The sequence below is a fragment of the Piliocolobus tephrosceles genome, chromosome 13 (genome assembly GCF_002776525.5).
Source record: "Piliocolobus tephrosceles isolate RC106 chromosome 13, ASM277652v3, whole genome shotgun sequence".
In the NCBI taxonomy this organism is placed as follows: domain Eukaryota; kingdom Metazoa; phylum Chordata; class Mammalia; order Primates; family Cercopithecidae; genus Piliocolobus; species Piliocolobus tephrosceles.
The window spans coordinates 86,172,746-86,185,830 of NC_045446.1; the positions used below are offsets into that span (position 1 = coordinate 86,172,746).

The window sequence follows — 13,085 nt, forward strand, 5'->3', positions numbered from 1 at the left end:
GGAGGTACTGAGTAAAGAAGAGATTCTGAGGCGAGAGCCACATCAAGGCATGGAAATTTCAACATGCTCCTGCTTAGGGTTGGAAAGAGGGCAAATCTGTGTTGCCTATTCATCTGCAGATGCAGTAAGTTAGCAACTTTAGCCAGGGATCTGGCTTTCAAAAGCATAAATTTAAATCTCCACAGTAGGGAGCTTCTAACTTTTTGTACCTCTAGGACCACATTCACTTAAGAATTATTCATTAATTTCGATTAACAATTCAATTAAATTGGTTTTTCTATTCAGTTCCAATGATTCAAAACTCTCAATAGATGGTTTAAATTGCTCATTTACCTACTAAGCCCATACTTCACACTTGCTGGGTAACTGAATGGAAACCCAGACTGAATTCTAGAAGGAGTCAAGTGGACATTCACTCTACTCAACTTCTAGATTAGGAGTCCTAGAATCCTAGGATTGGAAGAGGTAGTACTTGGTCCCTTCTCAAGAAGGACACTATTTAACATTCTAGGGAGACGTAAATCTATCCCAGGTGATGTCTTCATATTCAACTATTGAGGGAACTGATAAATGATACTCTTCACTAACCATTTTAAGTAACCATTAAAAAGAAAAGCCATGCTCTTCCTCTAAATGTCTGAGGCATTACTGGAAACAGAATTCTGGGCTAGGAAACCTATGAATCTGATTCAGGTATGTTACTTCAGACACTAATAGTAACAGCTAGAATTTATTGAGCCTTTAAGAGGTGCCAGGCAATTGCTTCATTTAATCAACAGCTCTAAGAAGTTAATTCTATTACTATCACTCCATTTCACAGTCGAGAAAACTGAGGCAAGGTAATTTAATTGACCTATCCAAGAAAACACAACTAAGTGGTAGAGGGGTGATTTGAAATCTGGTCGTCTCACCTCAGAGTTGAGTTAAGATCTCAGGCTCTTAACTGCTATGCTTCTTTGCCTCCTTATACAAGCCAACTGTAACAGTTCTATTTCCAACCCCACTCACCTCCCTTCTACACTGTAAATTCAGAGGGCAAAGGCTATACTGAAGTGTCCATCAATGTATTCCTGGCACAGTTCATGGCACAGAAGAGCTGTACAAAGATTACTGAATTAATGAATATTTTCTCAAACTCTAAAAAGGACCCATGCATACAATCTTGATGTAAGAGTTTAAAACCTTTGCTAAAACATTAAGACCTTTGGAGAGCTATGGCATGTGTCAGTATTGTCATTTGTCCATTTTCATGTCCATTCCTTTAGTAATTTGGCTATGGTAGGGTCCAGCTTTCTAGTCCTCAGTCTGGAGAATATGTGAACTTCTCTCTTCATGTCCTCTCTAGGGAAGTGGAATAGCCTTTGCTTTTACCTCTGTTTCTCACAAATGTGTAGGCAAAGGTTGAAGCTGGTCAATAGCCCACTAACTACCATCAGCATCCCAAGCATCATGCCATGAATCAAGGAGGAAGGAGATGTTGGTTTTTCTCCTTTGCCATCTTTCCTTAGGATCCCTTACCTTTGCCTTGTAAACAAGAACCAAATGGGGGAAACTGGTATCCAACTGGACCTCAAGACAAGTAAAAAATTTGTAACACATCTATATTACAAGCAAAGAAATAAGTACATCTCAAAGACCATCTATAATAATGCTTTTCTCATGAATTTTTGTTCATGATTTTTTTTAATAATGAGAAGATCTTTTCCACATTAGTATACAGGCAAACTCATTTGTTGGGAAGACTTATTTACACATCAAGAGAGTATATACACTTTTACCAACAGGGCAATTCTTGTTTGCACTGGAAGGCCAAGTGAACCTAAGAAGCGAGGTAAAGCTTGGTCTGCTTCTTTTACTTCCTCTTCTGCATCTAGCTAGTGTGCTTTAAAACTATCTCCTTTTAGTGTCAAAGGGCATGTCACGCAGTATATAACTCACCATGAATGGGAGAAGTGTGTAAATAGCAAGGCATTAAGCAGCTCAAGGGACTTGAAGATAGGTAGTGCAGAGCACTTAGGCAATGCTCTATGAGAAGAGGCTGCTGGAGGGGAAATGTAATACTTGTCTTCGAGTATATGAAGGATTATTATTGCATCATAGCTGCTGATTCCTCGGAGCCGTCCCTGCTCTACTGTTTTCCAGGGCTTCTGATTTGCTCTTACCAGACCTCCAGGCCCTCCAGGATGTGGATCAATCTCATTTATCCCCGTCAGTACTCACGTCCAACCACACTCAGTCAAGCTCTGCTCTCTGTTCCCCAAACACTTAACTTTCATGCCTGCACTCAGCGACCCCAATCCCACATTTCTGTATTTTCTCCCTCTTCTCAGGCCCTGCTGGTGACGCATGTTCTCATATAGCTATCCCTGGCCTATATTTGAATCTCTCTACTACCAACTACTAGCGGTACTCATGTTTTAAGCACCTACTATGTATCAGGCACTATGCTGACTGTTTTGCTAAATAACTTTAGCTGTTTTTTGCAGATGAAGATACTGATGCCAAGAAAATAACAAAAGTATTTTCTCTCATATTCATACAGCTAGTAGGTATAATATAGGGACCTGAATATGGGTCTAACTATAAAATCTATGCATTAAATTATTCCATTTACTCTAAGCTTCAGTTTCCTTATATGTAAAATGGGACAAATTGTTGATTACTCACCTGTTTTTTGCAGGCATTACAAAAAATAGGTAATTAAAAAGCCTTGCCCATTCTAGGACTCAGTAAATATTTGTTCCTCTCTTCCTCTGATTTTTCTATACCAGTTTCGGTCCATTCTATCTGGTTAGTACTTTTCCTGTTACTTTATTGAAGTGGTCTTGCATTCCATTAGGCTGTAAGTAAGCAGGGACTATGTCTTTAGCTGTATTTCTCCTTATCCTCCCAGGAAGCCTGCTGGAGTGTGACAGAAATTAGCATGAAAATGCAAAAGAAAAAATTTAGAATTGGTTTCACTAAACATTGCCCTGTCTATGAACATAAACATATATAAGGGTCTGGATTAAAGAACAAGAAAGCAGTAGAATCCATTCAGAAAGGCTTAGCTGTCATGCATAGCAGAACTGGGTGACTGTTTTCAGATTCCCTTTCAGGCCTTCTTAGATTAAATAACAGTGCTAAACACAAACACAAACAACAACAACAAAAAAAACAAAAACAGCTAATTATGGCCACTCTCTTAGGCATATTTAATTGCTATGTCTAAGAATATCTGAAAGCCCATATTTAAACATATTGGTATTTAAAAATGTTTATAATACAGAAGCCATAAGTGATTACACATTAAGATTTAGAAACATTTGATGAACATCACCTACCAATATTATTTCAAAGAAAGCAGACGCCTTCTATAAACAAACATTGACCTAAACAAGCAAGATATCTTGGTTTATATAATAACATCACCTTGATGTCAAAGAAAGGTTTTTATCAATTTTTGGTAAAGTATTATACTAACTCTTTTCTCCACTTGAACCCTGTTGCCTTTGTGAGATCTTATATTTACTTGAAATAAGTGGTAGGAAGGTCCTAGATAGGTAAGAATTCTCCTTTTTTTTTTTTTTTTTTAACTTTATTCTAGAAAACAGAACAAAAATAGGTCAGTTTTTAAGGAAATGATGGCTGCATACATAAATAATATAAACACTCCTATCACGGTCCTAGGAGGACATTTATCACATAGACAGCCATAGACACCCAGATCTGGCCTCCCACTTACAGCTCTCAACTTTTTAATTGTCAATTGGAAACTTGATTATTATCAGTTAAAAATAACCAGGGTACTCTGGCAATGATTTAACTTGTTTGACTTTCTTAAGCTAACAATTAACATTTTAGACTATTGTTGACAAAATATTTAACTTTCCCATGCATTTGTGTAAACAACTTTTCTAATATTCCTTAGATGTTCTGGGGGACACACCTTTCCAAAGCTTCCCAGGTCTGTGCAGAGGCCTGTAAAGTAGATGCATTCAAAGACTCCAAAGACTTTCATAGCATTGCACTAGGATTTCCTGGGACTTTCAGGAACACTTAAGTATACGGATATGTCAGTCTTATCTTGACAGCATGAAATTTGAAATGCCAATCCCTCTATTTACAATAAGAGCTATTTCATCATTTAGAACAGACAGCTGAAAGCTGAGTATACATTTAACCCCTAGAAAAACTGGTATTATCATTCATTGTTTAGAAGTTTATTACTAGTAATAAGTTTATTACAACTAACACTAGTATTGCATTTCAGCAGTGCTTAATTTTTTCTAAACTTGTTCAGAAAAACACGCTCATTTGCTTCTCTCAACAAGCTGGGGCAGCATGATTGTCCTCTCTGTTCCACAGATGACTGCTAAGTGACTTGTCCTAGGTAACCCAGATGGTGATCCAGCAGGCACAAAACCAAGGGATGTAGGTTCCTTGTCTGATCTGTTTTCTTTCCTCCATATGACATTAGAGAAAAGATAATCTCTGAAGCCAGAGATGACATGGAACCACTTATCTACTCATCCTAGCAATACAATCTATGCAACAGAAAAAGAGCTTGTCTCAGGCAAAAGGGAAAGATTAATAATGTACCACAGAAGCTCTAAACCTTACTGTTCCATGGACCAGCAATTATTCAGTTTTACAGTTCATTCAAAGATTCAAACATACTTCGCCAGAAAATGAGTTAGTGCCTAAAGTCTGCTCCAAGTGGTTAGAAATGCAGATCTGCTCAAAGCCCTATGATCCGGGCCCTCTGAAAGGCCCTGTTCCTGCAGTCTCTGCAGCACTGGGGCTTCCCCTGAACTTGTACTTGAGCTAAATGAAGAAACTGGCTGAGTAAGGGCTGTAGAATTAGGCTCTCAATGTGGACAGAATTAGAACTGGCTTGGAGGTTATTCTTGCATTGTTTTTGAAACTTAAGGCTATTGAAAGGATTCAGACATTATATATTCCTTGCTGTATAACACCCATGAAAGTCAACATTATCCCACCAAACAGAAGTTGCCCTTTCACCTTCATTCAACAAATATTACCCACCGTCTTCAAGGCATTGTACTAAAAAGTATGCAGGATACAAAGCTTTCATCTGAGGACACAGCACATATTTGATTTTAGATGATCAATATTCTCTCCCTTTCTCCAAAGGACATTTATGGCCACTTATGGCATACGAATTAACTATTAAAGTTACACATTCAACACACCCAAGCCACATAAATCTGGTTATAGACACAGTAGCAATAAAATTACGAAAAAATTCTGACACCCTGAACAAAGGCCCTTTTAAAATTAATAGCATATCTGAAAATAAGAGGAGCCCGAGTAAAGTAAGACCTGCCAATGTAATGGGCTTGGTGAATCACTTCCAAATGCCCAGGCCTCCCTTTGGACACAATGTTATCAGGTTAATACAGCACTTGCATCACCATCTCTGAGTACCATGCTGAGTAACAACGGGCCAAATTTAGAAGCTAAAATGGAGAGGGAATTTCCAAAAACCAGTGCAATGCCACATATTTTCAATGAAAAGCAACTACTAGAAATATACTATCTATCCCTTGCCCTCCTAACTTACACTGTGCCTCTCTGCATTATCACTACACCTGGAAATGGAGTTCCTCTAAGGGAATGTCTCAGGAGATGGCTGGTGGTTAGAAGAGAGAAAGATTCCCTCCTAGGCCAGGGGTAGCACAGCAGCCAGCTCTGGCTTCTGCAGCAGTAAGCTTTCAGTCGGGAAGGGCCAGACACTGCTCCCTTACTTCCCTCCCAGCATGGGTATTGCTACTGTAAAGTTACAATGACCACTAAAGTTGGTTTCATTTCCCATCATGAAACACCCTAGAAAAAAAAGGCTGCCTTAGCTTACTTCCAACTTGGACAAAAGCAGAAGCTCAAAGAACAAGGCCAGAGGCAAACATGCCACCTTTCCTTCAGAGGCTGGGCTGTGAAGGCCACAAGGGAAGCCCGATCTGGCTCTTTATGGCCCCCTCCAGTCTTGGCACCCAGGCCAGAGATCAGTCTTCTCCACTCAGGGTTGGGCTGGGTGCCTCACTCGCGGTTCCATCCCCAGAAACACTTACCAGGAGACTGTGAAGCACACAAAGCCGCATTATTGGGAGACTTGCAGACAGATTATAAATTTACTGGGGACAATCAAGGCATTTAGATACTTTTGGCTGCAGATGCTGGTGACACACACATACATACAAACCTCATTCTTCTCTCCATTTGAGCAATTCTTTACCCTCCTCCTTTACCCTAACATCTTTTTTTTCACAAAACAACCTCCCACTGCTTTCCTAGGGAATTCCAGGGAGAAGTGGGAATAGAGCAGGTGGTAGAAAAGGATATTAGGCTTTGAAGCTTTAATATAACCCCACAAGCTAATGCTATTCAAAAGTAAAACTGTAAACCCTGTGCAGTTTAACTGTTGGTAGTTATTTTTTATCTGGAGCTGACGTCAAGGAGTCCCATTTCTAGGTAGCCCCAGTAAATGTGTTTATGGTTGGGGAGAAAAGCACCATTCTACTCCTCAGAGGTTTCCAGAGCCTTCATCACCACGGACCCAGGCCAGGGATTAAGGGAAGCCAGAAAGAGCCATCCTGAGCGCCCAGCCAGAGGATGTCCTCTCCCGAGAGCTCAGTATCAGGCTCCTTTGGAGGAGCAGTTAGACACAATAGCACCATCTCCTTTGGGCTTTTTGAGTACTTTGGGGCTTGCGTGGCCATTTCCTGTTGCTTTTGCTAGGGCTGACCTGGGTAAACTGGAGCAGACATAGAATCCAGAAGCCTCATGGAGCTCCAAAAGGGAGGAAACCTGCAGGGCCACAGGGCAGGGTTCCACCTTCCACGAGAGGCTACTGGCCCAGCAGCTTCGGAGGAAGCCTGCAAACAGCAGGCAGTCACCTGACCAGGACTGGCACTGAGAATCAATGATCCAAAGGATACTCCTCTGGGATGGGGTGTGTCTGCGCCTCTGGGGAAGAACTTCCAGCCAGAAACTTAATCAGAACTTTTGGGTTTGATATCCATTCACTAGGAGTGGCTGAAGACAGGTATTTCCTAGGATGATGATCTGTGTAAATAGCTGCTTTGTGCCTGTCCACTTAACGAATGCTGGAAGTGAGCGTTACTGGATTGGACTGGAGTGCTTGGGAAAAGAATCAAGATGTCGCTCAGGAGTGAGGGAGTCCAGAGGGCATCAGAGAGTAGGCCTCTTAAGAAACAGTGCCTCCCTAGTTTCTCTTTGGGATATTTTCTGCACATTTTGTTTTTGACTGAGGGGACATTTGGGGAATTTGCTCTTTGTTACAGCTTACCATTTATGTTCTCTTAAGTGAAGAAGGGGTCACTTCAAAAGGGAGAGGGGAAATGGGGCAAGGAGAAAAAGGCTTTGATAAAGGCCAGCTGGGTTGATAAATGCTTTGGGGCTGAAAAATGGCTTGGGGGCCTAATCAGGGTTGGCTGGCCAAAGCCGGAGGATCCATGAGATAGAACCTTCCTCAGTGGCTCAGATCTTGCTAGCTGGTAGCCTCTTCTTTTACAAGTTGTGGACCCCAGAGAGCCTCTGGAAAACTTGGGCGTCTTATCAGTTAAGGAATAGCCTATAAGTGAAGGAAAACTCAGGGGTGAGCACCAACAGAACATGATGAGTAGGCGCATGAAACCATTCAAACAACACACCCAATGGCCTTTGAGGTAGTCAGGTGACATCTTGGCCTTCTTCACTGCCATCCACTCTACCTTAGGCCAAAGCAACCTCTACCCTCACAAAAGGCCACAGGACCACAGCCAGAACCATGAGAAAGCCAGGTGCTTACCGCAATCAGGGCTGAGTTCCTCTGGTCCCCTGGGGTTGAAGCAGGTGGCTGCTGCTCTCCGTTTATCCCACCACTGCCACCATTATTGCTACTGTTCAGCAGGTGCTGCTGGTGGTGATGGTGATAGTCTGGTGGGGGCAGTGGGGCTGCTGTTGCTGCTGCTTGGGAGGCCGCAGGAGGGGCAGCAGGGGGCGGTGGAGGGGCTGTAGTGGTGGCAGCAGTGGCGGTGGCCTTGGTGTGTTTGCCAGCCTTCCTTGCCCCCTGGCCATGCTGTACAAGGCTCAGGAGTTGCAAGGTGCTCTCTCTTTCCCGGTCTGAGCTCTCGGCCCTACCTCGTTCATAGCGTCCTTCACAGCTCAGGTGGTGTTGGCGGCAGACAGCGATCCGAGCCCGGAGGCGCTCCACGATAGCACTGTGCACTCTCGGGGTGACTGAGCCCCCTCCAAGGAGCCCCGCCCCAGAGGCCCCCCCTAGCCCTCCTGCGGGGGCCTGCGGGGGCGCTGTGTCCCCCATCTTACTGGACACAATGATTGCTGCCTCTGGGATGGTGAGGTGGAAAGAGGCTACTGCTGGCTATTGCAGGCAAGTCTGTTTTTGACAATGTGAGCTCAGTGTTCAGGGCCACATGAATAGAGGTCTTCAGAGGTTGTGGGGGAGCCGTGGAGAAGGTGTGGGGGAGGGGAGTTAGTAAAAGAGGGTGGGGAGAAAGAATAGAAATCAATTGGGGGGAGGATAAGTTGGAAACAAACCCTGATTAACTTACTCTAATTACATTTGACAGCTCTGGAGAAGTTGGACAGAGTTGGTGGATTTTTTTTCCCCCACCAAGCTGATAAGAGCCACTAGGTACTTCGTAAACACACGATCTGGGGGTTAGATCAAGAATTCAGGGATTGTCCAGCAAGAGACAGAAACACACAGCAAAAGGAATTGAGAGAGGTATTAATAGAGAGGACTCCCCCTCACCTAGTTGTTTCCGACAATTCTTTATGGGGATGTTTCTGCAGAGAAACACATTTCTACCATGTCTATGTAACCGGCAGCCTTGACTTTTCCTCAGGTTAAATAAAAAACCAAAAAAACACAAAACAAAACTGTTGCTGTTTCAGAAGATGTTTAAGTCACTGTTCAAAATGTGCAAAAATCAAGGGAGACTGTCTTTTGGCTTTTAATTTTTCCTCCCTTTCCTTTCACTCCGGTGTTTTCTCCTCTTTGGGGGTACTGTAGGATGTTGTCTTCTCCCAAAAGAGGGAGACAGCTTTTCAACTGTTAACAATGTCAGTAATTGGACTTTTGGACCATGCTTTTTTCTTCAGCTAATCCAATCACCGGTAAAATCCTCACTCCCTCTAAGGTTTCCTAGCCTCAAATGAAAAGCAATCTTAAGTCACTAGCCACTGAGAGAGATCCTTCAACACATTTTTTTTCTTTCCCGCTTACGTTTCTATTCCTCACCCCCGGCTCTATTCTAATACAGTATCAAGAGAGACAAACTCTTCCGAGAGTAATTTACAAACGATGGTCAAACTTACAAACTTCCAGCAAATTGCACCGAGTCATGTCCAGCCACTTTTCTGTCCACTTTTGTACATTCCATCCCCGGCCAGTGGATCTGAGGGTCTGGACTCGCAATAAGCAATGTGGTTCTATCTCCTGTATTCGCTCCGCTTTATGGATTAAAAAAAAAAAAAAAAGTAGCTTGTATTTTCCTTTCTCTTTCTTGTCTGTTAGCCGCTTTGCTGACACTGGCTCCCGCCCGGAGTCACGGCGATACACAGGCTTTCATTGTGCTCCGATAGGAGAGGGAGAGAAAGAGAGAGAGTGAGACAGAGAGGGAGAAAGAGAGAGCCAGCAAGCTGCAGATGGGGGTGGGGGGGGGGGGGGGGAGAGGGCGGGAGAGCTCGTTCGAGGCTCCCTGGTGGAAGGCTGGTGCCACTGCGCGAGTGAGTAATCGCAGTCAGGCACCGGGGAAAGGGGAACGCAGAGGGCCTCCCAGTGGCTGAAGAGGTAAATCCCAAGGCCTGCGCGTCTCAGCTGCCCTTGCTCAGCTCAGCCTCAGACTCCGTTAAGTGGGGAAGGCTGGGGAAATTCCCCAGCCTCTACACAACCATTTCACCAGCTCTAAATGTTTAAGAAATTCCGGGCCAGGAATGTGTTTTCCCTTTCAGCTCTACATTACGCCCTCCTGAGGATATAATTTTCATTTTTCAATATATTGTAAATGACACCACTGAGCAACCTAGCACGAGTTGTGTGAGCACTGAGGAAATGTTCATTACTAGAGTAAAGAAGATATGAATGTGTGTATTGATGGCGGAAGGGATTGAGAGTGGAGAGGAGAGGTAATCACATTGTTAGCTCCTAAAGGGCAGGCAGGTGTAGCGTTTGTCTACCTGCTTGCCCATTTGTGTGTCTCTGGATAAGTGAGTCTGGGTGGTAACAGGCAAATCAGTTGGAATAAATAAAATATTTTATGAGAATGATACCATTAGCGATACCAGTTCTAGAAAAAAAGGTTTTTATTTGACAATGCATGACTGCCTATGAAAAACCAAATATAAGACCTGAGGTATCCTTAGCTACCTGGTGCACATATACAATGAGGAAAGTCAATGTGTAGCAGCTGAGTTTCAAAAAGTTTTTTTTTGTTTGGTTTTTTAAATGGAGTCTTATGTTGCCCAGGCTGGAACTGAACTCCTGGGCCCAAGTGTTCCTCCCACTTGAGCCTCCTGAGTAGCTGGAACTACAGGTACTCACCACTACTGCACCTGGCTCTGAGTTTCAAGAAATTTAATAATAGAAACCAAATAGAACCTCCCAGGTTCAAGTGATTCGCCTGCCTCACCGTCCCAAATAGCTGGGATTACAGGCACGTGCCACCACGCCCGGCTAATTCTTTGTAGTTTTAGTAGAGAGGGGGTTTCACTATGTTAGCCAGGATGGTCTCAATCTCCTGACCTTGTGATCCACCTGCCCCGGCCTCCCAAAGTGCTGGGATCACAGGCGTGAGCCACTGCACCCAGCCTTCATTGGAACATACTTCTATCTCTATCTGTTCCTTCCAAGGCTAAGTTCCTCACTATTCAAGAGAAAAGCAGAAATATATATTTGTTAGATAAGGAAAATTTGAATGGAGAACTGTCATGAGGTGTCATTAAAGAGGACAAAAATAAAAAAAACTTTTATTTTTAAAAGTTTAGTTTTAAAAAGTTGTCTTCATCAGACAATATTTTCTTTATACTATAATGAATATTTTACATTTGGCATGAACGAAACATGTAATAATTAAACTGAAACCATTCCATTCACTCTGTAGTCCTTCAGTAACATGGGATCTGATTAATAACATGCAGTCCTTAGTCAAATCAGCTATTACTAAATGATGTAACTTTACTTGGCTAGACATGGACATATCTTAAATTGTGAAGCAGGAATTTAATATTCATACTATATTCCAGTGGTGTAGGACACTTCTTTGGAGGGTCTTTTTTTGTACACATTTACCCTTAAATAGACATTTAATTTCAAGTTGACATTATCATCAACATCTTCATTTCTGTTCTCGTTACAATTAAAAAATTACTTTTATAGCCACAGCACGTCTCATATATTATCCCTCTTAATCCACAAACAATCCTGAAAGATACTATAAGCCCATTTATAAATGAGAAAAACTAAGCCTCATGAAAATTAAAGTACTTGCTCTGGTTCACATAACTAGAAAGTAACAGATGAGAACTCTAATTCAAGACTGACTTCATGGTGTAAGGAAGGTGTCCTTTTCTGCATATGGCTAGCCAATTCTCCCAGCATAATTTATTTAGTAGGGAATCCTTCCTCACTTGGGTGTTTTTGTCAGGTTTGTCGAAGATCAGATGGTTGTAGGTGGGTGGTCATATTTCTGAGCTCTCTATTCTCTTTGATTGATCTATGTGTCTGTTCTTATACCAGTACCATGCTGTTTTGGTTACTGTACCTTGTTGTATAGTTTGAAGCTGGGTAGCATGAGGCCTCCAGCCTTTTTCTTTTTGCTTAGGATTGTCTTGGCTATTCAGGCTCTTTTTTGGTTCCATATGAATTTTAAAATAGTTTTTTCTAATTCTGTGAAGAATGTTAATGGCGGTTTAATGGGAATAGCATTGAATCTATAAGTTACTTTGGGCAGTATGGCCATTTTCACGATATTGATCCTTTCTATCCATGAGCATGGATTCCATTTGTGTCCTCTGATTTCTTTGAGCAGTAGTTTGTAGTTCTCCTTGAAGAGGTCTTACACTTCCCTTGTTAGCCGTATTCCTAGGTATTTTATTCTTTTTGTAGCAATTGTGAATGGGAGTTCATTCATTATTTGGCTCTCTGCTTGCCTGTTGTTGGTGTATAGGAATGCCAGCAATCTTTGCACTTTTATTTTGTATTCTGAGACTTTGCTTAAGTGGCCTATCAGCTTAAGAAGCTTTGGGGCTGAGATAGTGGGGTTTTCTAGACATAGAATCATGTCATCTGCAAACAAAGATAATTTGACTTTTCTTTTCCTATTTGAATACTCTTTATTTCTTTCTCTTGCCTGATTGCCCTGGGCAGAACTTCCAATACTATATTGAACAGGAGTGGTGAACTCTAGATGGATTAAAGACTTAAATGTAAAATCCCAAACTATAAAAACCCTAGAAGAAAATCTAGGCAATACTATTCAGGACATAGGCATGGGCAAAGAGTTCATGATGAAAACACCAAAAGCAATTGCAAAAAAGCAAAACTTGAAAAATGGGATCTAATTAACTAAAGAGCTTCTGCATAGCAAAAGAAACTGTCATCAGAGTAAGCAGACAACCTACAGAATAGGAGAAAATTTTTGCAATCTATCCATCTGACAAAGGTCTAATAACCAGAGTCTACAAGGAACTTAAACAAATGTATAAGAGTAAAACAAACAACCCCATTAAAAAGTGGGCAAAGGACATGAACAGACACTCCTCAAAAGAAGACATTTATGCAGCCAACAAACATACAAAAAAAACCCCAACATCGGTGATCATTAGAGAAATGCAAATCCAGACCACAATAAGATACTATCTCATGCCAATCAGAATGGCTATTACGTAAAAGTAAAAACAGAATAAACAAACAAAAAAAACCCAAAACAAAAATGACAGATGCTGGTGAGGTTGTGGAGAAAAAAGGAATGCTTTTTACAATGTTGGTGTAAATTAGTTCAATCATTGTGGAAGACAGTGTGGTGATTCCTCAAAGACCTAGAGGCAGAAATACCATTTGA

General features: G+C 41.9%; 1 protein-coding gene across 3 annotated transcripts in view; it reads right to left on the reverse strand.

Annotated features, from left to right (window-relative positions):
• The window catches only part of MAML2 (mastermind like transcriptional coactivator 2), a 368,844-nt gene extending 359,095 nt beyond the window's left edge, over nucleotides 1-9,749 (reverse strand). Inside the window, exons 1-2 of one of the 3 annotated variants that reach the window (XM_023225665.1) lie at nucleotides 9,343-9,664; nucleotides 7,811-8,447 (exon numbers count right to left, since the gene is read on the reverse strand). In XM_023225665.1, coding sequence (XP_023081433.1) covers nucleotides 7,811-8,323 — 513 coding nt within the window. In that variant the 5' untranslated portion in view covers nucleotides 8,324-8,447; nucleotides 9,343-9,664. Of the gene's footprint in view, nucleotides 1-7,810 lie in introns of all 3 variants that reach the window. The other 2 variants (XM_023225667.1, XM_023225664.2) reach the window with 2 other exon arrangements.
• Between the last annotated feature and the right edge of the window lie 3,336 nt (nucleotides 9,750-13,085).